The following is a 25,396-nucleotide window of genomic DNA, read 5'->3' on the forward strand; positions in this document are numbered from 1 at the left end:
GACAGCCAGGACACAGCTTTGACACAGTGGGCCAAGGACGCAAAACAATCCTCAGCAGAATCCAATTGACTTAAAAACAATCTTCCTAACACATTCCACATGTACAAAAACAACAGGTGCAGCAAGTAGAGAGAAAAATTGTTTTCTCTTTTCTCTGAGCTTCTCCAGGAAAAACCCTGGGAGAGAGAATTCTGTCTCTCTCTGTTCAGAGAATGTGAATGTCACAGTGGAGAACTTTATCCAGCACAATAGTTCCACGCTGATCACATCCCTCTGCAGGACTGGGACGTGCCAAAGTCCCATTGGGATTTTTTCCTTTGCCCTGCCCAACTTTGCTGCCAGTGCTCAGAATCTCCCAGCTTTGTGTGCTCTGAGCTTGTGTAACTGTGCTCCTCACGGGGCTGTTTCACTCAGGGGGTTTAGTGGCACGGTGTGTGCTTTGCTAATATTTCTGATGTGCTTTGGACTCATTTGCCTTAAGGTACTGCTGAACACACAGCTACTGTGAGGACAGCCCAGTCACAGCGAATTTTCTGTATTAGTGTGAGTGGATAGCACCTAAATTTGATTGGAGTAAATGAAGAGTAACAAGCAGGAAGTCTGGGGGAGGAACCGAGGAGGGATGCACTGAAATGAACTTAATGCTTTCTAAGGATGGAGAGTGGCAGTGTGAAAACCAAATATCCTGTTCTTTCTTCAACCAAAAAATGGTTCTGGGAATGTCATATTGTTTTATCTCATTTGTTTCATTTCTTTTAGAAGGCAGGCTGTGGAGATTAATTAGGAATTGTTTTCAAAAAGCTTCTTGAATATGAAAGGAAGTGCTTTATTATTATTTGGTCCTGTTGATAAAAAGAACTATATCAACTTGTTCTGGAAGTGTAAGGAAGTCAGTCATGCCCACTTGGGTCCTTTTCTCTGAGGGGTTTTTGAGGTTTATATACAAAGTGGTTTTTCACCAAGAAGCAGTCACTATAAAAAGAGAACAGTACATTACATCTTGCTCTGTTTAAGCCTTAAAAAGGACCCTTAAGTTGTGTTTTCAGTTTCTGCCCCCCATTTTGAATTTAATCCTGGGTGTTGGTTGAAGATGCTGTCTCTTGCTCTGTTTTACAGTGGTTCTATTTCTCCTGTGTTTTGATTCTTGCTCCATTGAAGAAATCAGAAAATTCTGTCTCCTGGCAGGCACAGGCACCCACTCATCCAGTCAGATATAAAGAGGATCCCATCTGAGCAAAACCAATCACTTTGACTGAAATTTGGCTGTTTCTCTCTTTCAATACTTTCTACCCCCTAACATGCCCTGGAAATCTCTGTTTAACATGTGCCAGAAAGCAGCAGCAGTAAACTCTATTTAATTCCCTGGACTGCAGAGGCTTTTTGGAGGGTGACTGATGCATCCCATCATTAGACTGTTTGTTCCTCTTCCTTTTCTGGGATTAAGAGAATGTCAAGACATTTAAAGCCTCCCACTTCTCTCACATTTTCCCCAAAACTTGCTCTCAAGAGCTTGCTGTATTCTCTGATTCCTTTATTTCCACCCCAGTTGGCAGTGAGGCCTATAAAGCTCCAGGTTCTCCTGTAATGGATATTCCCTCATTCTGAATGCATTGTCAAAGCACTGCACTATTAGCTCACCATTCTTCCATGCTGCTTGAGAGATTCAGTTTCATTTTGGTAGCAGCTCCTCTCCCCTTCCAACAAGACAAGTTTCTTACACTTTCAGGTTTTCATGCAACAGATTTCACAGTTGCTTTGGCAATTACTGAAGTTTAAAAAAAAAGTACTTTCTACATTGTTTGCTTTTAAAAGAACTGCTGACTTTTACTGGTCGTGTAAAAGGTGTTCTGCATGTTTTATGTAGGGGGATGGAATATAAGAAAACAAAGATAGTGTGAAAGTAATCTTGCCCCTAAGGAGTTGCAGCTGGGCCAATTATCAAAGATTAGGAGCAGGCCTGACTTTAATGGCCACAGCTGTAAGCAATGAGAGGAAGAGTGCTATAAAAGGGTGGGGTGGGTGGATGAGAAGGGAGCTGGTGTCAGTTGGCTGCTTTGTGGAGAGGAAAGAGTCAGTGCTCTGAGGAGCTGCCCATGAGAAGCACCAAGAAGGTTTGGAACTTTTGTGATAAGGAGACAGCAGTATGGAACCCCTGCAATAAGACTGCAACAGTTTTATGCCATAAGTGTGTATGAACCTTAACGAAGAACAACAAACCACCCCCCCTGCCACCAAAAAACAACCAAACCCTATCCAAGTTCTCAGGATTTTCATAAACATGCAATACTAGGAATTAATCTTAAAGTAGAAGAAAACCAGCCTAAATCACATTGGATTAAGAATAGGCATTGCTACTCTCTTGTATATCGTGGTTTCTCCTGAGGTTGTTTGGATATGAATCAAAGAAAATGGATGAAGACCCTTTCCAGGTAACTCCATAACCCTGTAATGCAGCCCTTCTCTCTCAGCCACATCCCATCTAGTTTTCCACATGATCCATGGCTGCATTTCTGGGTTTGCCCATCCCTCTGGCATCAGCCCTGCTATGTTAACTTGCCTTTCCATTTCAAGGAATATTTACTCTGAGATGAAATGTGGTGTGACCTTTTAGTAGATCAAAGGGTGGGCAAGGGAAGAAAGACAAAATGCTCCCAAGTGTCCATCTAGGAAAATGTCTTTGAAATGAAACATGACTGTGTGCTTTCTCTGAAAGTGAGGGAGACAGTGAGACCTGTAGTGCAGAAGTGCATAAATGAGTTTCCTTAGGTCCTGGTAGTGGTTTGGTTTGGGAATCATGGGTTTCACAGAGGATTTAGAATTTAGCTGTGCTGTTTCTCCTGGGCTGTGAGGGGTTTGCTGGGCAGTGGTGCTGCTGCAGAGAGGTGATGGCTAAACTGACAGAGGGCTGCTGGAGCTTTGTACAGTTAGGAGAAGTTTGATTTTTTGATTTTTTTTTTTTCTTGTGGAGGAAAGGAGCATAAGGATGCAAGAACACGATTTTAATTTGGTTATATGACAGAATAAGTGTCTGCAATTGACCACATCAACAGTGCAGGGTAGTGAGAAGGTTGGCAGCTTGTTCAGACCCTCGGATGAACTGCAAGATCCCAGAACATTCTGGGTTGGGAGGGACCTTCAAGATCCTCCATTTCCACCTCCCTGCCATGGGCAGGGACACCTTCTACCAGCCCAGGTTGCTGCAAACCTCGTCCAGTTCTTGGGTCTGAATATTCTCCTAAGTGTGTGTGATCATTTATCTGGGTCTTCTCTCCGTGTTTCAGGCAATGAAAGAATACACAGAATCAATTTAACTATGCAATAACATTATAAACAGCAAATTTAAAGCCTAACGTGGCTTATTTATGATGTAAAAGTAAATAAGATGTTTCAGAATGCTTTCCTAAGCTCTTTAGTCACTGATTTGAACTTTCTTTTCTTCTTTCCCCCACCAGGAATCTTTAATGACTGGAAAACTCAATGGATCACGTTTTTCTCATCTAAGCTATTTTTACATTGACTGTGCTGTAAACACACGGAGGAGCTGTAAGTAAATGTTCTGTACTGCGTGATGAATTGGATTGCTACAGTCTGGAGGAAAGCAAAATAATAATAATTTCATTTCTGTGGTGATTTGCGTAGCCTGTGGTACAATGCCAGAAAGACTCACTGAAATGCTTATGGATACATGGACTCCATTAATAATATTATGGATTACTGTCCTTCCTTCCATTTATATGGCCCCAATGAATCAATCTCAAGTACTACCAAGTGGATCCAGTACAGGACTAAAAAGGCTAAATGAAGAACAAAGAGTTTTGCACCGTTCCAAGAGAGGCTGGGTTTGGAATCAAATGTTTGTATTGGAAGAATTTTCTGGACCTGAACCAATCCTAGTTGGCCGGGTAAGGCAAGATTTGGGTTTTTTTTCTCTTAGTGTGTTAATGTTTGACATGGGAAGGTCCTCAGTCATTCAGGCTCTTCTAAGGAATTTCAGACTGAGGTGCTTTCTGATTCCAAAGATATCCATAGATTTGTGCTTTAAATGTACCTGACTGTAAGGACATGATTTCTTAGTTAGCTAACCTGCTATTTCCAACAAAAATATGCATATTCCACTTGTCAAAAACCCCCCCAAGCATGTTCACATCCTTTCTTTTGTATTATTAGTCATCCCTCCTCACCTCTGTCAGCTGCAGATTTTTTTACCAAAGCAGCTCTTTGCAATATGTTCCTGTGCATTCCTAAAGGTTGTTTCACCCATAGGTCATGTTCTATCTCCAGTCTGATGAATCAAGTTGTTTATGCTCTGACAATTTTTAAAAAACAAGAACCAAAAAGGAAAGTGTGGACTGTACAGCAAATCATGAGGTCCTAGTTTATGTGGAGGTTTATGCACACATATGGAATAACAATATTGCCACAGATATTTTAATTTAATGTCAGCATTAGAATGATCATATTTTTCAGTGTCACAGCTTTTCTGCTGCCCTAAAGCTTTGCTTGTTGCCATGCATTAGTTTATTCTGTAGCTCAGGGTGTTACCTCCAGTCAGTGAATCAGCCTTGCACTTGTATGAGCCATCTGTATCCATCAGGGATGAATTATCCTCAGAATTATTCTTAGAAAATAATGATCTGTTCATAAATGCACGTATTGCAGTGAGCAGGTATAAATACCTTGATTGTTTATCACTAAAGTTCAATTCCCTCTGAACAACCAAGTGCATTATTGTCTTACTAGCTGGCTACTGAGGTTGAGTAAAGAAAAATCTAGACAAAATTATGGATAATAGTTAATTTCATGGTAATCTTGGAGTTTCCATGGATAAATGAATAGCATATAGTATAATATAGGGACTGTCAATAGCTCTATTCTGTTACTGAAGAGAACACAGATCAAGTGCATTCCCAAACCTTCCCTAGTGTAGCCACTTTCCAGGTGAGACAGGGTCAGAAGGTGTAATGAGCTTTCTATGCAGTGACTTTTGGTGCTGTGTCAATTTACATTTATATCAGCTCTTTGGTATCTGTTCTCATTTGTTTCTCTGGGCTTAGTAAGGTATCTCAATTTCACAGAGACAGCAATGTGCATATTTCACATCTTAAAATGTTTTATTCAACCCATTCTTTCTGGAATATTTTAGTTGAGCTTTTAAAATTATTTTGAGTAGCTGGGGAGAATCCTGGGTTTGTACTTTGTGGTATTTTGATTTTCAGGGTACAACCAGGTCTAAATATTTCTACTATTTTAAGGGTTTTTTAAGTGGTTATAATACCCTGAATTGAGTCATTGGTGAATAGAAGTGGGTAGGTTAAACTAAGCTAAACCAAGGAAGACATTATCCCCACTTCTGCTGGCATTTTAAAGAGAATTAGCTAAAATGCTGTGACACTCTATTTGTTGAGACTGCTGCATAATTAAAACACTGCATGTTACAGACGGAAATGAGCAAGAAGCAAAGTTTGTTCCCATAGGGAGGAATTTTTGGTTTATTCATTAGAACATAGAATATTTTTGGAATTCTTCTCTCTATTTTTTCTCCCTCTCCAAAAAAGTCATCCATATTTCTGGCTTATTTTTCTTTCCTAAGGCTTGTGAGTATTGAGAGTGCTTTCAGGCTGGTGTGCAGCCAGTGGGAGCAGAGGTACTCCACAGCTTTAAGAGCTGCCCTTAATCCTTCCTGACTGGAAAGCAGAGACTCCCTCAATTATACTTCTTGGCAATCCTTCCCAAAACTTAAGGGTGTACAGAATGTCACAAGCAAAACACTTTCCTTTTCTGTCAAGTTGGGCTGTGGTTTGTCCTCTGTCTCCCTCATTGGTTTCTTATCCACTGCAATTTAAAAATAACCTCCTTTTCAGAACTTGCAGTGGATTTGCACTTACCTGGTTCCTCCTCCTGGCCTTTCCACTTACACTCTTCCCCCAGCCTCCTGAGCTTTTCCCCTGCCAAAGGATTTGCACACCTGGGGTGTCTCCCTTGTTCCAGGACTTTATTAGCTATTTTTTCTGCTCTATCACTTACCTTGATTTTCTTTTTTCTTTTTTTGGCCAGACTTTGAATGAAGGACACTCAGTAAAACAGGTTATAGTGAGTGCAGAGAGGCTTAACATTGTGGAGAGAGTGGTATCAAATGTCTGCCCTATTTTTGCTGCATTTTCTGGATATAAGTGTGCTTTTTTCCTGTTACAGATTCAGTATTGCTTGCTATGTGCTTTTTACACGTTGAAAGTTCTAGTATAATCTTCAAACAAATCTTTTATTTGATGGTTAATTGCCTCAAAGAAAACATTCTAGAAGTAAATTTAATTATGTAGATCTTTGTTGCAATTTTTGTCTCTACACTGTTGTAGAGTCTACCTGGTGCTTTTCATACTCATGTACGTTTTGTACAAACATTTAATTAGGTGCTTTTGGAGAACAAATACAAAAATAAGTTTTGCACAAACAGAAGCAATACACACACAAGCAGAATTTATTTTATGTTCTCAAATGTACCTTAAAAACCCACTGAAAATTCAGCTATTAAGAGCTGCTCAGAATAGAACTGATACTTAAATAATGGTTTTCATGTTAGTGGGTGGAAAGGCACTGAGTAGAAGCATTTGCTCCTAATGGAATGGATGGAGTTTATCAGCAAAATAAAACTGAAAACTGAGATTAATTTTATAGGATACAAACAGAACAAAAATCACTTTGCAAATCAAAGCCTGAATGCAGAGGCTGTGAGTCCCTCCTGTTGGTTAAAAAGGTCTCATACCAAAGTTTGTGAAATGCAGGGAAATTTAGCAGGACAGGATTACAGAGGTCTGTAGGATCTTTTATTAAGCTGCTCAGTTTTTCTAAGGGAAACAGCTTCCAGACATAAAGACTCCTCTCCAGAGTTAAGTGTTGCAATGCAACTGCACACACTTCAAAGGGGCTTGTTCTGCATGGATATAGAGTAATAAATGCATTCCCAGTGTATTTGCTCTAATAAATGAAGTAAACTGGGGTGAGACTAATAGGAGGAATTAATGTGAGCACCTTTTAAAGTGTGGTGTATTTCTTCAATGACTCGAGTAAAGGACCGGAGCAAATCTTTTGCTTTCATTCTTGAACCTCTTAGAATGAATTTGAGTAATATGCACTTTTAATGCCAATTTTTGTCATTATGTTTGGTAGGATCAAGCTCAAAACGAGCAACTCTACTCGAGTTCACACACCTGTAAAGAAGTGCTTTCTGAATTTATGAGATTTTCTAATAAAAAGCCACAAATACTCTAGTTTTTAACTTTTTTTTAGGGCTATATTCATATGGCACTTATTTTGCCACATGGTATTTTCATAGAATCATGGAATAGACTATCCTGTGTTGGAAGGGATTCACAAGGATCACCTAGTCCAGCTCCTGTTCCTGACCAGACCCCTCAGCAATCCCCCTGTGCATCCCTGGTGTCCAAACCCTCCTGGAGCTCTGGCAGCCTCGTGGCTGTGCCCATTCCCTGGGAGCCTGGGCAGTGCCAGCACTCTCTGGGGGAAGCAGAACCTTTCCCTGATTTTCAGCACAACCATCCCCTAGCACAGCTTCATGCTCTGTGTCCCTCCTTTGGACATTCTCTTTATGATTTATATAATTCTTATTAAATTCTATATCTTCTGATTCATTCTATATCATTCTGATTTATATGGTTCTTATTAAAATAAGTCCCCTATTATTTTGATCTGCACATGTAAAACTGTATATATGCATTTTGAGAAACCTGCCAAGTAACCTTTTTTGTGTTCATGCAGCATGCACCAAATGAGTTTGGGTTTATTCCCAGCAATGGAACACCGAGTGACAGATTTGCAAATACCCTTTTGTACTTCATTTCTTTTTTCCCCCTTCACCCACAGAAGCAGGTACATACTTTACAAAGCTTCTGTGTCTCCTTTAGAAGCCTCCCCATCCTGCACAGTGCTGTCAGCAGCTTGCAGCCTCCCCGTGGCTGACAACCTCATTCAAGTGTAGAGTGATATGTCTTGTGACACTGCATGCTGTCCCTGAGGACTTGATTAGTTAGGTAGAACTTCCACTTGCTGTACACTGCTGCATCTTCTCCATCTCCTCTGCATGCTCTTCCAGCACCACAGCAGATGTGCTGTGAAATCTGGGCTCTAGCAAATGCCACTGTTCTTTCACAGGAGACAGCCTCTGAATCCACAATGACATAGGTAATAAAGTGGAAAAGCATCAGGAAGCTGCATTTGGGGTACTGCAGCTCCTGTTTTATGGAACATGTGCTCTTTGTGATGCTTTAAACGGGTTAAGACTTGGTTTAATAGATGTTTTTAGGCAAAAATCTGGGAGAGGTACTGTAACAGCAGTTGTTTGTTATTAGAATTATAGAATGTCTTCAGGTAGAAGGGATGCACAAGGATCATCCAGTCCAGACCCCCCAGCAATCCCCCCTGGGCATCCCTAGCAGTGCTGTCCAAACACTCCTGGAGCTCTGGCAGCCTCGGGGCTGTGCCCATTCCCTGGGAGCCTGGGCAGTGCCAGCACCCTTCCTGGGTCATCTCTCCAGCTCCTTGTTCCAGCCTGTCTGTACATCCAGGGTGCTCCATCCATGGTGCAGAATCTGGCACTTGTTTGTCTTTGTTAATCCTCACAGAGCATGGAAAGAATGAAAGAGGCAATGAAGGCCACAAAAGTTGTTTGTTTGTGTTTATGTTCTCTGGCTTACTGAAAAATCTATCCAAATTTAGGTCCAGGCACAAAAATCCACCAGCAGTCACTCAGGTTGATGCTGTCTGTGTCACATCACTCTGCTGGCAATACTTCCCAAGTTGTCCCAGAACCTCCCCAGACTTTTTGGATTTCCCTGTTTCCAATCCCCCAAAAATAGATTGCCTGTTTTGTCTGTGGGGAGAGATTTGGGAAGTGAGTGTGGCAGGGAAGAGCAGCCCCTGTGGCACACCCATTTCTGCTCCAGGGCTCTGGAGAAGGTGCTTTGAAAACCTTGGATGGGAGCAAACCAGTGAGACTGTTGGTGAGGCTCAGAAAGCATGGCCAGGTTGTGATGAGCTCAGGGAGGTTTTCCATCTGTGCCTGCTTCTGAATTCCCTGGTTTGTGTCTTTTCACTCTGTTCAATGCAGATTTTCTTGTATGGCTTGTGGGATGAGGGAGCTGGGCCACTTTTGCTGTTTGGAGAAACAGAGATTTTTCCCTTGATGTTTGGGGCTTGGGTTCAGGGCTGTAGAGGAGAAACAATTTTCCTGTAGGAGGGGCAGTAGAGAGGCATCCTGTTCTTACATCAAGTGCTTCAGGCTGAGCTGCTGTGGAACCCGAACCTGGAAAAGCAGAGAGCACTTATAAATAGCTTGGAGCTGTATGTTCTACATTATCTATGCTCTGTGCAATCCTTGATTTCTTTGCTAACATGCATTTCCTGTCTTCACCAGGAAATGGTAAAATGTTACCTGTTTAAAAATCATATTTTACTTGTTTAAAACCATGACTGGTTCTGTTTGAAGCAAAAGTGGTGCAAACAGGAAAAATAAATAAAGTTTTAATTAAACAAGTTTCTTCCTCACATTTTGCTTTTCATTCCTGCCCTAAGCTTGAGATTATGATGGCTGCCTGAAAATACTGCTGTACTCAAGCGATGAGAATCAGAAATATGTATAACTAAGGCTAGCAGTATTTTGAGGGGTGAATTATACACTATTTCCCTGAGTGAAAAAATCCTTGGGACATGTAGGAGTAGCAAAGTTCATAGCATAAATTTCGTAGGATATAGCATAATCCTACATTATTGCATTAATTACATTATAGCAAAATCCTACATTGGTAAAATTTTCACAGAACATCAATCACAACATCATTTTAAGTAGATTCTACTATTTTTTTTTCTAATACACACTTGTATGTTTTTCTATGATTTAAATGCGTGCCATAAAATATTCAGTGTCTGAAATGTTGCAAAGTCAACATTGCCTTCTGAGCCTTAGATTTTTGTTGTTATTTTGCAACCATAATTGCACACTAATTTTCCTGCTTAAGTTTAATAAATTCCCAGAAGCTGAAATGTATCAATTATTTTGTTACTGTATTCTTGATGGAAGTTTGAATTTCCCTTGCCTTTTCTGTGCTTGAAAGGGAAGAGGTGACTGTGTACTGCACAGAATGCTCCAGTTTGCACAGTCTCAATCAGCTTAGTAAGCAGGAGTATAACTAGCTAAGAAAAACTCTGTAATTAAATGTTACTGCAAAGAAAATAAATACAGCAGACAACACTCTATAGAAGTCTGATAAAAGTATTGTTTTTTTTAAAAAAGTATTCCTGAGCCTGCACAAATTTCTTTTTTTTTTTAACTGAGAACAAGTTCTAAGAAAAAATTTCAAAATAAAGCATAAATTTAAGTAAGAACAGTTTGACCAAACCACATCTTAAAAAATATTTTACTGATTTCTCTAAGATTTAAGAAACAAGGCATATCTCCAGACACTGAAAATCTCATTTCTGTATATTTCTGGCAGTATTACTGAATACAGTTGAACACTTCCATGCTCCTTCATCTCCAGCCTGGGGCATGATATAACCACAATTTAAGCAGAGACACAACTTAAACCCCTTGAACATCAGCTGTAGAACAGGACTGGTAATAACTTCAAAGAGGCATTTTATCAGTTACTTATGAATCCAGCATCTTAAAGGGTCAAACTGCAAAACACCAGGCACCTCCTCAGCTGCCTTTATTTTCTTTCATGGAGTAGGAAAATGTCTATGATGTGAAGAATAGCTTAAAAGTTGGGCAGGGGTTTTGCTGGTGTAGTTAGTTAGTTTGTTTGTTTTTTCTTTTGTTCTGTTTGGGACTGGTGGTTATTTTAGATTTCCTTTTTTTTTAAATAAAAAGGGATGGTTTATGTTATTTTAACATTATTCATTTAAACTTCTTGGTCATGTTTTTCTAGAGCCACAAAAATCTGATATTCTGAAAGAAGAGCAGCTAATATTGAGTGTTTTGTTTGTTTGTAAAGAATTAGAAGCTTGTGTGCTTTTCAATATATTGATCTGAAAACTTTATCTTCCTCTGAGTGAAATGTTGTCCAAGTATGCATGCAAAATGCTGAAGTGACACTATGAAAAATTGAGTTGAGCTTTCCCCATGATATTCTGAGATGCCCTATGATTGTTTAGTCTTTCCAACACTGCTTCAGTAAATGGTTTTCAATTTCTACCTGTAGGGCCCACCCCTTGAGCTGTCAGTGTGCTTCAGTTCCAGTTGTCAATTTAACTACCAATTAGTGCCAATTGTGAGGGGAGTTTTTTGCTAAATTTTGTCCTTGCTGAACTTGACAAGCATATTTCCCATCCATCCATGAGCTCTCAGGTAGTTGTGATTTCCCAAAAGTGCCAGGATGTGTCTTTCAACCCATAAAGTGAAAGGGAAGTTTTATTGTTCTCAGGTCCAGACAGGGTATTCCTCAATGTGTCATGGATTTGTGTGACAAAACCCTTAATTTTGTATTAAAATGTGAAATGCTTTGGGACCAATTCCTTTGGTGGCTGTAGGCTTCCAGTAAGAGCTGTGGAACTCAGGTGGGTGGTACCTCATGAACTGAGAAAGGCTTTGTAGCTGCTGGGCACCACTGTATTTTTAGGATGTAATAAATGTACAATCAGAGGAATCACAAGAAAAATGAGCTTTCAAGGGAAAATAATCAGAATGAGTTTGCATAAGTCTTGTTTCTTGGAAGTTCTGTTTTAAAAGTTGGGCCTTCTTCCTATTCTGGTGAAGTCAAAGAAGAAAAAGGGAGCCATAGTGTGTGTGGTGCAACAGACCAAGGAATTCACAGCTGAGGGTCTTTAGTTTGGTGTTTGGCTTTTGGTTTTGGTTGTGGGGTTTTTTTTGACAAAGCCAGGGATGTTGATGTTGGGCAATTTACTGTGTCAGTTTCATTACAAAAATAATTTGCTGCAATAAATATTTTAGGCACTGTTTAAAGGTAACTATTATTTGCAAGCAATGTGTGAGGCATGTAGAATTGTAAAATAAATGCAGATAATTTTCCTAAAGATTTAAGCAAATATTAATATGTTTGAATAGCCTCTCGGTGATCCCTGAGGAACACCTGTAGTGATGCAGAGTACTTCATAACTTTCCTTTTTCCTGAGGACTCCCTGTTAGTGTGAAAATTCCCCTGCAAGGATTTCTTTTAAAGCCTTTATTTTACAGCAGTCATGCCAGCAGCTAAGCAAAAGTAAGTGTAGCTCTCCCTGGAGACTGTCAATGGCATTCCTGAATTAACCGCAGGAATCATTAGGAGCCACAGAAGACATCCCCTTCCTTGCTCCAGGCTCTGAGCTCAGTAACTGCTTCCCACCCAGCCCCTGGTGAGCAGAAGCAAAGCTGAGGTTTGTTCCAGCCTGAGAATGTGCTGGAATAAAAGGCTGGCTCACAGAGCATCACTGGAGGTGAGCAGCAGTGCTGCGGGCACAGCGGCAAAAGGGATTTCAGGGTGGTTCAGGGGCCCCGGGCGTTTGCTGGTTCCCATCCAGAAGCCACATTAGCTAATTCTCCTTTCCCTGGCTGAGGGAGCTGAGTGTGTGCAGTAGGGTACTGCTGCCAGGGAGAAAAGGGATTTTGGTATGAGCAGAACCAGTGGTGGGCACCCAGCTGTGCAGCACAGAGGAGCCGAACCAAACCACACTGTGGTATTTTATGGGGTCTCCTGTGGCAGCAAGGAAGTGATGAAACTGACTCCATGTTCTTAGAAAGCCAATTTATTATTTTATGATATTATATTAAAGTATGCTATACTAAACTATACTGAATACAGAAAGGATACTTACAGAAGGCTTAACAAGGCACTAATGAAAAACTCCTGACTCACCAGAGTCCCAACACAGCTGGACCAAGATTGGTCATTAAGTTAAAACAATTCACATGTTGGATAAACAATCTCCAAACCACATTCCAGAGCAAATCACAGGAGAAGCAAATGAGGTAGTATTGTTTTCCTTTTTCTCTGAGGCTTCTCAACTTCCCAGGAGAGAAATCCTGGCAAAGGGATTGTCCCAGAAAATATGACAGTGACAACACACCTCTTCCATCCCGGTGTTTTCTAAGGTCATCATGCCACAAGCATCATCAGGATCTATTTAACATTTTGTTTTGACATCTTGTACAGCCAACCCAAGCAGTCAGAATTCTAAAGCAAATGGGCAAAACCGCTGTATGATCTTTTTCAATTAGTTTGGAATAATTGGCAGTGGAATTGGTGCAGCATGAACCTGTGTATTAAAGCATGATGCAAAAGGCTCAGAACCTCTTTGTGCTCACCTCAGAGAGCTTATTAAAGATCTGCCATATTTTTGCAAATCAAGTAGTTAAAGAATACAGAATGCAGAATAAAGTTCTAAATGGAATTGCTGACGTACTTGCTATCTTGCTATCCCCTTTTCAGTCTTAGTTCCTTTTTTTAAATTTTAAATTGACTGTTTTTCAGGCCACCTGTTCTCTAATTATTATGCAGTCTAATGCATTTCACACAGACCACTGGCACACTTTGCAATTTCTCGTGTTGTCCTGCCATACTGACAAGGAAATACAACGTCCAGAGGCAAAGGGAAAATGCTTGTACTTCTTTCTTCACATAAAATCATCTGAAACAAGACTTAGTGCCAAGGCAGTATTTCCAACTTGTTCATTTATTTCTGCTAATTATTGGGTCTTGATTATGCTGTTGGCTATCCCACATGAACTGAGATCAAGTCCTCTAAATGTACAAGGACTTTTTATTGAGTTTTCATATGAGCAAATGGAAGTTATTTTAATAGTTTAAATAATACACTGAGATTTTACTTGGCCCGTAAGACCAAACTGATATTTAAATTATGGGGGTTTTTTTAAAGAAATCTCAATGTAAAACTGTTTCTTGGGCAAATTTTTAAAATATTGTATATATCCTCAAAGCACCCTGATCATGAGGACTGGTGTACCAAGTAGCAGGAAATGTGAAAGCTGTTAATGCTGCCATTTATATCAAGAAGCCTTGGCTAAAATTTTGATTGATTTAGTTGAATAGGAGACAATTCCTGCCTCAAGGCTGATGCTGTCTAATTGAGAAATGTAATTTATTAATAACTGAAATGGGATATAATAGGAAATATATGTATACTTCAATATGTTGAACATACAGGCCCCATGAATTATCATAACTCAAAAATAAAGAAAGAAAATGGACAACACTAAATTGTCAGGCAACATTAGGCTTCTCTTTCTGTGTACTAATGGCACTGATCATTCCATTAAATAATTATTTTGTAATTGATCTAAATTCTGCCCTTCTAAAAGACCACCTGCTCATTCCTGCCTATCACTGATAAGCCAAGGACTGCATGGAACTGAGCAGTCTACCAACTGAGCAGTCTGTAAAACCAAATATTTGGATTTTTAAGGGAATTTTTCAGTAAATGTTTCTATCTAAATGCATTCTGCACCAATCCTGTAGCAGACAATTCTCTGTGGGGGACAGACTGATGGCTAGTAAAGCAAAACTTTGCTCTGTCAGGCTGGAGGTCACCCCTGAGAGAGAAGGTTCTTTGCAGTGCTCTGAATGGGGGATGAAATGCATGTGTTTTATACTCAGGGAGTGAGAAAAACCATAGCATGGCTGAGGCAGTATTTATGGCACAGACAACATCTGTTCAGAATCAGGAATACATCTGTAATTCTTGCTGAATAACTGGATAAGACAGGAGATACTTATCCAACTCTGAGCCAGGCTCTGTTTTCCAGTTTCACTAGGCATCCAGTCCATCCTAATGTATTTATTGTAAAGTCTAAAATGCAGTTTATGCAGGGTCTGCTGGAGCCAGAGAGGTGAAACAAAGAGCGCTGACTACACGGAGATGAAAACTGGTGTGTGTGTGATGTGTGAACAGCTTGGTACATGTGTAAGGGAATATTGAAGGGATTCCTGTTAAGGGGGACCACAATAACCAGTAGGGCAGTGTTTTAATTAGGGAAATTTTTGCTCTTTCTGGCATGAAGTGTAGGAGCACAAGAAAACCACAGCACCTGGATGTCTTCCTTGTCAGGTAGAATGGCCGTGGTGTGGTCACCCCCAAGCTTCTCCTGTGCAGTGAGCAATGCCAGCTGTGCCAGCCTTTCCTCCCAGCAGAGCTGCTCCATCCCTCTGCTCACCCTGGTGCCTCCTCTGGGCTCTCTGAGCAGCTCCAGGTCCCCCCTGTGCTGGCCCAGGCTGGGGCAGCTCTGCAGGTGGGGTCTCACCTGAGGGGCAAAGGGGCAGAATCCCCTCCCTGCTGCTCCCGCTGGGAGATCAGCCCAGGTGAAGTTTCATAGAATGCTTTGGGTTGGAAGGAACCTTAAAGCTCATCCAGTGTCACCCCTGCCATGGCAGGGACACCTTCCACTGTCCCAGGCTGCTCCAGCCCCAGTGTCCAACCTGGACATCCTTGGGCACTGCCAGGGATCCAGGGGCAGCCCCAGCTGCTCTGGGCACCCTGTGCCAGGGCCTGCCCATCCTGCCAGGGAATAATTTTTTCCTAATATACAATCTAAAACTAAATCCATCACTTTGAAGCCATTCCCCCTCATCCTGTCTCTCTAGGCTCCTGTAAATTGTAGAGACTATCCTTCTTGTGGGCTCCTTCAGGCACTGCAAGTCCACATAGATTGACCCCTGTAATGTTGGTGACCTTTCCCATTCTTTTAAAAATGCTGCTGAACTTTTCTCTAGTGTCTGTGCCTTCATCCTCTATGCAGCAGGATTTGGAGCTGAAAGGGAAAGAGGAAAAATAAAAAGAGAATGCACTGAAGGTAATTTTGCACGTGGTACCATGTTCTGCTTTGCAATAAGAAAAGATTTGCAGCCACTCAGAAATCCTTTATTTTATAATCTCCCCTATTGATCACACCTGTATTGAAATCCTGAACGTGGGAGCTCAAACATTCTTTGCTGGGCTTCTTAGAAATAATTGGGTTATCATTTATTTCATCAGAGTATCAAAAAGGCGTAATGAGACATCCTTTAATCTTTAAAAGTGTTTTGTCATTCTGTGCCTTACCAACAGAGCACTGGTCTGGATCCTTTGGAAGTGCAGATTGCTCATTAGGAATGCTTGCAATGAAATCATTTAGGAGAGAGAACGTTCATCCTGTGTATTTCTAAATCTTCACTATTTTCAATTGATTCTTCATATGAAACATTTCTTGTTAAGGATGTTTGGAGAGCTGTAAAGTGTTTTGTGTGCTAGATCAAAGCTGCTATAGTTTCACTTATAGGAATTAATGATGGACCATGTAAGTAGACAAGGTATTGTTGTGTACAACCTGTCACAGCCAAACTGGGGAAAGGTTTGTCCTTGCTACTGTTCTGGCCTTTTATTACAAAGAGCAGGAAGAACAGTCAATAACCACTTATTAATGATTTTCTCTGTCCTTTATTGTAGCTTTAGGTACATTAGGCTCTTAGTAATTATCTCATTCATAATCCTCCATAACAAGTAATACTTTCTGCATCTTGTGAAGAATAATTGGAAAATATTTTCTTTGGATGTACACTATTTCTATCCTCTCTTTAATATAACTTTCCTCAAGAGTATCTTGCCAAGGAAAAATGAGCAAGCATAATTTTATACAGGTAATCAAATCTCTCAAATGTTGGCACATTTTCCTTTATCTCCATGGGACCAAAAGCTAACCTTCAAATAGACCTAGGCATTAAAGGGGAGAATTTCAGCACACAATTAGAACTCAAACAAGCTTGTACAAGGCAGCTTGAACAGAAGTGCTATTTTGAGTTATTAGTACTATATTTCTACTAGAGAATATTCCATTTGATTAACGCAGAAATGCAGGGGAACATATATACACACACACTATATATTAGTCTAAGTGCATGTGTTGTGTCTTTGTGTATATATAGATATGTCTAATACATTATTTAAACACTGGCTTATAGCAGGAGTTTTCAGCCTTTCTAAATAGTTCTATTTTTGCCCACTTAGAACTCCAAACCACATCTTGATGCAGGTTTTATCTTACTGTGCTGAGCAAAATAAATGTGAGGGGGAGGGAAATAAAGAAAGAAATCAGCATGTCTTTGGATTCCTCTCAGTTGCAATACCCAGCAGAACAGTTAATTTATTCCAAACTTTCTGACATAAATCATGCTGAAGGGGAGACAAGGAAGCCCTAAGGGACTGCAGATACAAAGCTCAAGACTGGTTTCAGGCTGAGCAGACACTTTAATCTGTGCTGGACCTACAATGAAACCTTTCAGCCTCCATTTTTGTTGTGGAATTGAACATTCTCATTTCTATTCTCACTCATTTCAGTATCAAGGGCTCTGGTGAGTACAGAACCCAGGGAAAGATGATACTGAGAGAGCATTTGAGTCCCCAGCTGTAAATAATTCACTCTGTAGTGTAGTGTATAACCCAGCAAGATAGCTGCCATGTTCACTGTGCTTAAGCTAAAAGGAGACTCTAGATGTCTCAGGGAAGATTTTTTTTTTTTTTTTCTATTCTAACTTAAAAGTTCTGCTTGGCTTTAGTTGCATATTCAAATGCAGCAGTTGGTAATTCAGAATTTTATGGTGTGAATACGCTCATTCTTCAAAACCAGCTTTTTGGATAATTTAAAATTCCATTTTCAGTTAGCTAGTTTATTCCATGGCTGTCCTATGTAAAGTCTGATGATTGAGGTCAGAATTTGTTTTTTTATGTGCTGGGGTCAGGATTTTTCTATTTTTCATTACCATGAAAGTTTCCACTGAGTTCTTCCAATTATAACACTTGACTTCTAAGATAATATGCTTAGTGAGTCTTTTGTTAATTATTGCCTTAATTCACTGTGATAATATTGGTAAAAACAAGATATTCAGTAATTGGCTTTTAAAATCTGGTGCAAGTATGATTAAAAAAACCCAAAAAACAAGAAAGAACAAAAGCCCTCAATAGAGAAGTTATATTTTCAGCCTGAGTTAAAACGGCAATAGAGATGGGGTGACTTGGTAATAGTTTTGATAATCTGCTGGGTTTATTTGCTGATGGAACAAGCTCAGATCACCTGGCTCTCTCTGGAATTTAAGTGAAGGTAAAAAGCACGGGTAACACAGCTTTGATTTTGAGCCTCTCCTGAGTCTGGCTCAGGCCAGTATTCCTTCTCCAGAGGAGCAAGGACCTTCTTTCAAGGGCTCCTGACAGTCTGAGGTGGCTCTGTTCTGAAAGGTCTTACCTTTGCACAGCAAAATTGAACATCATGAGCAGAATGAATACCAGGGATAAAGAGAAAGGTGTAACTGGGAAGGGAACTGAGAAGGGTGGAAGCTGCTGTTCAGCTTTCTGTCCTGGGAAGAGGAATTTACATATCTGCCTAACTGGGAAAAACGCTAATCGCTTGTTTTAAAATTTTAAAAGTTTAATAGTAATAAAATGGTTATAAAAATAGTGCTACTAAGTAGAGCAATAAGAATTTGGACAATCAGAGTTAGGACAACAAAGGACAATAAAAGCAAAGAATTATGAATGTTTGGATGATCTCCTCTTGAAAGCATGGCTCACTCACAAAGGATTAACTCTTGAAAGTAATAGCCTGTTGCATATTCATATATCTCATACATGATTCAAAAATAATTTTTAAACAAAGGGTGGTTTCTGATCATTGTCAGCTTCCCCTCCTCATCTTGTAAATCAGTCATCTTGGTCCCCACCAAGTCTGGTCCTGCCCAATAAGGAGGCAATAACTCTTCTCTTGGAGATTTTGGTGTCTTGTTGCTGTAATCTCTGTGTGAAGAATTTCTTCAGCTAGATAGAAAAAGGATTTTACACTGCAAAGTTTCTATTTTAATAATACGTTATAGCCTAAAACTATATTTAACACACTACTGAAAAGGATTAATGCAGCATAACTTTCTGACATAACACATATAATATTCATTTTATTATTTGTGAAAAGCCAATCATATAGTACACATTTTTCACACTAATCAAATGGGTAAAACATGGGGTGAGGACACTGTCAGCACATTTCCTGCTTCTCTGAAGGTTGGCTGTGGAACTCTGTCCATCAGCCTCTCTCTGAGAGGCTGTGCCTGGTTTTACACCCCAGTGATGTGAAAGGCTCACATTGGTGAAAAGTGATGGCTGGCAGCTCTTTTCCAGCCTGGACAAAGGCATTTCATTGTTTCAGAGCTAGAGACAATTCAGGTGGAGTTGCTGAAGCTGTTGGTGGATTTCTAGGTCTTTGTGACTCTCAGAAACCACGTGCCAATGTCCAGAGTAGTGCTAGAGCTGACCTCACCAGGACCCGCAAGCTCAATGACCTGGGCGTTGCTTAGGAAATCAAATTTTGTCATCCTCTGATGGCACTTCTTCTTTGTAGGTGAGATGACCTCTAACGCTTCTTATTTCCTCTCAATATTCTTTGAACTATACCTCAGACTATTTTATAAATAGGTGGTCTTAACATTAGTCAGTGTTTCCCGTGAAGCTTGCACAGGCTTTGAGTCTGTCTGCAAATCAGGCCTTGCAGATTACCTACAAAATGTGTGTTTTCACATTTTGTCAAGTCTTAGGGCTGGATAATGTGTTCAGTTTTCAAAATACAAATTTAAATAATGAAAACATCCCCCTTGTAGTGCAGACAGTGCAAAGGCCACAGCAGAGGGTGGCACACTCCCTGGGACGAGTCAGAGCATATGTGGTGACATCTCTCTAAAGAGCTGCTGGGTGAGCTTGTCCAAGTTCTGCATTATTTGCTCAACCAGAAACAGCACCATGCACCTTTCCCACCTGCATTGTGCCTCCCTGCTACTGAAACGAGCTTCCACAAACTTCACTTCAGTGCATTTGACATTTTTGCTGTGTTTTGTATTCTTTTGTCCTGTAAAACAGTGTCCTTTGCACATTCAATTCCTTGCTCAGGGTCAGCTTCAAAAGGTTCAAGAACTTAGTGGAGCACTTCTGTTGTAAGATGAGGAAACCTTTGCTCCTCATACTTATTTTTCTCTTTCTCTGCATTGCTTTATGCTGATAAGGAAACTGAAGTTTGAGAGAGATAAAATTTTTTTAAAAATCCTTTGCCATTTACTTTCAATATGTCCAAGTGTAGCATATCTGTGCTGACTCCATGTTCAGTATTATCATTAGGACAACTTAGGGAGTGGGGAAAAAGGATTGTGGGAATAGCAAAAAGGAAGATTTCAAAGGAATTAATCTTTATTTTCAAAAAAATATATGTCTAGCTGTTCATTGTTATTTAAGATACTGGTCAGACTCACAAATGAATGAGACTTTCTCTGCTGGAAATAGGAATTTCAGAAAATTAGTTTCTTTCTAAACTCAGGAGATTAATAAGCTGAATAGAGACTCTGTGCTGTTGAATCTGTTTATTTGAGACATCCATTGTTCTTGGAATTCTCTTGGAGCTCAGTGAACATTTGCATTACAACAAACACACCTTTTATTACCAAGACTTTGACACAGCTGGGCAGGTCTGGAGCAGGGAACTTGCTTCTCTGTTCCTCTTAGTATTCATCTTAATTCATCACACTGGGTTTATGTGGCATAAAAATGGGATGCACTTCACTGAAAAGATGTGAATTTATCCTCAGAAATATGCAGTTGGGTGTACCCTGAGATGAGAGAGTCACTTTTAGTATCTATATTGGCTTTTCAAGCAGCAATAAAGGAAACTCTGCAATAATAACTGAGCACTTGTGACTGGCAAACACACTCCTGCAGCTCAGAACTGGAATATGAATGGGCACCACAGGAGGTTTGCCCATTTCTGATGAAAACAGTTTTAACAGCATGAATTTATGAATCTGCTCAGTGCAAATGAGAGTTTATTATGCTGAGAGTCCAAAAATGATGCTTCATTTATTAAATTAATACAAAAATGGTATTCAGATAGTGTTGGAGAGTTTTGTAGACCTTCCTGAATATCAGAGCTGAGGCTGAAACCATTGACTTGGGTTATGGGAGGTAATGGAAAGCAGGACAAGCTGCCAAAAACTTCTTATTCTTTGCTTGATTGAAATGAATGTGTATTTGGAACAGCACCTGTCACAGTTTCCCAATCTGTGCACTAGAGAAAATGGTGCTTGCCCATTTTGAAATTTCTGGGTTTGTTTAATGAAAGCTTTCTGTAATTTTTTTGCTCTATAAAAAAGCTTTTGCCCTTTTCAGATTATTCCTCCACGACATGGGTCAGCTGCAGTTATTGCTGCAAGATTTGAAGCATTGACATCTACTGCAGTGCAGTCTGAAGTCGCTTGAAATTTCCATGGGTATGGCAGAATTCATAACACAAAATCCAGGCAAATTTGATACCTAGTGCCACATAACTGTGAGTCTTCTTGCCAGATTTGGATATCCAGTCTGCCAGCTGCACTGTGCACTGCCCAGCTCATTCAAACCATATGCCTTGAGCAAACAATCAGCAAAGTGTGTTAAAAGCTCTGAGAAGTACCACATTAGCCATACGTCAGCCAGCTGCATGTCCTGCCCTATTAATTTCAATAAAAGCTTACCCCTTCAAAAGTGATTTTTTGACTTCTTTGTTCTAAAAATACAGCTTAAATTAAATCTGTGCATCTGCAGTTAGGTTTACAGCAATAAATTTATTCTATCTGCAAAATAATATTGAAATTTTGGTTTGGTTCTAAAAGTTTCCCTAGAGACAGAAGAATCCATTACAAGCTTTTCCTCTAGCTGGAAAGGAAACAGTCACTCATGAGCACCCTAAAGCCATTTGTAGCACATATTCTTCATACTCTTGAGGGACTCTTGCCCAGAGTAGAATACTCAGTCTTGTGCCGTGAGAAAAATGAAAAATGTATGTATTGTTTTTCTCCCTTTTGTTGGATTTAGCTGATGCTCACCCTGCTGGAGTCACTACCCTGAGGCTGTTTGCAAGAGTGAGTCAAGAATACACTGGTGGTAATAAACATGTAAACTGTGTATTTGTATGGCTCCCTACATCTGTGAGGCACTGCTTTGTTTCTACACCTCTGTATATTTGTTTTATGTGGTTAAAATGGATTCTCTGCTGTTTATATTTATATAGCCACAGATTGTTATTATCTGCATATCAGACGAAGGGGTGAATACGAAAAAAAAAAAGAGATAGCAGTGCCACTGTGACAGGTACAAAATACCTTCTCTGGGCCCAGGGTAGCATTATTTTAGATTCAGTTTTGTGGGGTTTAAAAACCACAAGAACAGTGCATATTAATACAAATGTTACAGCATCTCTGAGCGGGAATGAAATATTTTGTTCCAAGCTGTTTTAGCTAAATAAAAAAGGGTAGCAAGTATATTGTGAATGAAACATTTTCAGTGCTGATTTTTACCTACATGGTCTTCTTCTTTGATCCTCTGAAATATTTTATCAATGTTGCAAGTGCTAAGGCAGAGCAGCAGAGCAGCCTACTGGGGTCAGTTGCTCTCCACAGTGCTCACAGTTAAGCCAAAGTGAGGCATAATTAGGCAGGTAAATTCATTCTACTTTCTATCAGTCAAACTGATTTATACCATTATTAATATCACCCTGCAATGGTAGGGGGAAAAAATAATCTTAAAATATTAGTGGTAGCAGAGAATCTGACAGACTTTTATTGTTTCTTTTGACTGGAGCATCTCAGTGCCCAGGAAAGGCTGAGGGAGCTCTGGCTGCTGGGCCTGGAGAGGAGCCCCAGGGAGAGGGGCCTCAGCCCTGTGTGTCCCTGTGTGTCCCTGTGTCCCTGTGTGTCCCTGTCTGTCCCTGTGTCCCCCAGTCTGTCCCTGTGTCCCCCTGTCTGTCCCAGTGTGCAGAGGGCAGAGCAGGCCCAGGCTCTGCTCCGGGCCCAGCCATGGCCCCAGAGCCACGGGCAGGGCCTGAGCCCAGGAGCTGCCCCTGCCCAGGAGGCAGAACTGCTGCCCTGGGCAGTGCCAGCCCTGAGCAGATGGTGCACAGAGGCTGTGCAGGCTCTCCCTGGGGACACTGCAGAGCCACAGGGACACACTGCTGTGCCCTGGGCTCTGGGATGGCCCTGCTGGAGCAGGGAGGTGCCACCAGAGCAGCCCCCGTGGGCCCCTCCATCCTGGGATTGTGTTTTATTTCTCTCTTGATCTGTGAAAGTTCTCACAGTTCTACTCTACAGGCCTCATTGTTTATCCTTTGTTTCTGCTCATCTCATCTCGTCACAGACCTTTAATGACTTTATTGGGTAGTTTCAGCTTTCAGTTTCCTTTTTCCTTCCATCCAAGGTCAGAATACATCTTGAATTGGCACAAGGTATCTCACTGTTGTACGCAGCTTAAAATTCCTAAAGCTCCTTCTGTGTGCAGTAGTTCTGGATAGTTGGTCTCCTCCAAATTCTGGTCCCCAGTTTTAACAATGTCAAACATAGTTTAAGACACTGGCAGATTCTTGGAGCTTTACTTGTGGTGGAAGTGACTGAAAATCCAACAGCCTTTTACCAGGTCTTGACTGTGGCTATGTAGTCTTAAGACAGGTCTGCAGAGAGATAATAACTGATAAAAATATGTGTTTATAAAGGTTGCTTCAAGGTTGGGGATGTGGCTCCCTGCAGAAGAATTCCTCCAGTGTTAAACTGATACTGCACTGGATGAGAGCCAACCAGCTCTGAACTTGCTCTTAAAAACCTGGAGCTGGAGATCTTTTCAGAGAATACATCTGTATTGCTAATTTGCACCTTGAAGGAGGAAATTGGCTGGAGAGTTGGTGAGAATGAATAAATTGATTCACAGTGGGTTGACAACTCCCTGTGTCTGACTTTCTGTGAAACATCTGTGGGTGATGCCACCACAAAATTTGACTGCTGGCTCGCAAGCTGGTCTGCTATCAATATGTGATTAAAAACCTGTTGCTCAGGTATATGAACTGGATTTGTGGCACTGTTTTCCAGATTGCTTTGTCTGGCTTTGAATGGGTGATAAAGGGGCTGGGGCAGAGCAAGGAAAAACCTGCTTCTTCAAAAAATGTCATCTCTGCTGATTCTCATGGATGTGCAAGCAGAATAATGCAGCAGAAAATCAAGCCCAGATCTGAAAGCAATGATTTATCCAGAAAATATTTTTCTTTATAAAAAGTTTACTTTTTACTGTTTTAGAGAGAAAAATAATGAAGATGAGTAAGTTTTAGCAAGTATTACAAGGTGAAATTTCTAACAGCTAAATCATTAAATGCACTCATTTGTAAACATCAGTGATGGAGATGACAAGTTGTATAGATCACAATTCTTCTCTTCTTGTCATGAAGAGTAGTGATTTATTATTTGAGTAATCATGCAGCACAGCCCAGGATTTAGATTCCCCAAAAAAAAGATTTGCAATGTTCATGAATGTATAGATGTATTAGTATTTCGTTATAAAATTATGACGTTTATGAAAATATGAAAATTTCTGAGTGCTGAACTCAGAAAAAAATTATTAGTTTCTAAAATGTGTTGCTTGTACACTGAATAAAGCTATAATGTAAACCAGACAGGCAGGCCTGTGAATCAAATGCTTCTGCACATCATATATTAAAGATTTTCCTGATTTGTGTCTGCTGTAGACAAAGAATACTCATGTTTGTGCCACTTTAATCCATGAGGAAGGTGCAGCATGCACTCAGAAAAATGTCCTTATGTTGAACACACTTAATAAGTGTTTTTTTCATCGTGAGAATTGTCTACTTACATACAAAGATTAAATGAGACAAGAGACTCAGATGTCCTGGCAGCCTACACTTGGTGCTGAAGAATGAATGGATTAAATATATGAAATTCTTAGCGAGTATCTTTCTGCAAAGGAAAACATAACATTATGCAATTACACTGTATGGGCATTTAAATTTATTCAGCCCTTGTAGGAACTGCCTGTGGTGTCTCTCCCCCCCCAAACAGACATTATTGTAGCTTTATTCTGAGAAGCAATTTGCCATATCACAGCTGGTCATCAGTGAGGCATTGTAGCCCTAATTCCATGGCTGGCCCTCAGCAGGGCATTGTGCTTCCCTGTGCTGCTCTGTGCCAGGACACACTCGGTTCTTACTGCAGTGAGGAGCTTGGATGTGGATTTGTTGGGAGCATAGGCTGCAAGTTTGTTTTTTCAGGCTAAAGGGAAGGACTATTAACCACAAACTCGAGAGCTTCTGATTTTATAATTGGAAATCAATTGGGCAAAGCCTAGTTTTGCATATGCGACCTCTTCCTGTGACTGTATCCCAGAATGGTTCTCTCCTGAAATGATTTGCTTAACAATTTTACATTAACAGCTAATCTGTTTGCAAAATCAGTTTGAAATACTAAATTACCTGTGTGCTTTTGGCGACCACATAGAAAAAAAGTTTAACCAGCATGGAATTATCTGAATGGCGTTTTTTTGGTAATTTACATTTTAATCTCAT

At 40.3% G+C, this 25,396-nt stretch overlaps 1 protein-coding gene across 3 annotated transcripts in view; it reads left to right on the plus strand.

The window, feature by feature from the left end:
* Window positions 1-25,396, plus strand: part of CDH8 (cadherin 8) — a 160,073-nt gene that overhangs the window by 12,520 nt on the left and 122,157 nt on the right. For all 3 annotated transcript variants that reach the window (XR_009487930.1, XM_059856979.1, XM_059856980.1), the window contains exon 2: window positions 3,453-3,902. Coding sequence is in view for 2 of the 3 variants with exons in the window: in XM_059856979.1 (XP_059712962.1) it covers window positions 3,651-3,902 (252 nt within the window). In the remaining variant the exon portion in view is untranslated. The remainder of the gene's footprint in view (window positions 1-3,452; window positions 3,903-25,396) is intronic.

The sequence above is a fragment of the Haemorhous mexicanus genome, chromosome 12 (assembly GCF_027477595.1).
Source record: "Haemorhous mexicanus isolate bHaeMex1 chromosome 12, bHaeMex1.pri, whole genome shotgun sequence".
NCBI classification, from domain to species: Eukaryota; Metazoa; Chordata; class Aves; order Passeriformes; family Fringillidae; genus Haemorhous; species Haemorhous mexicanus.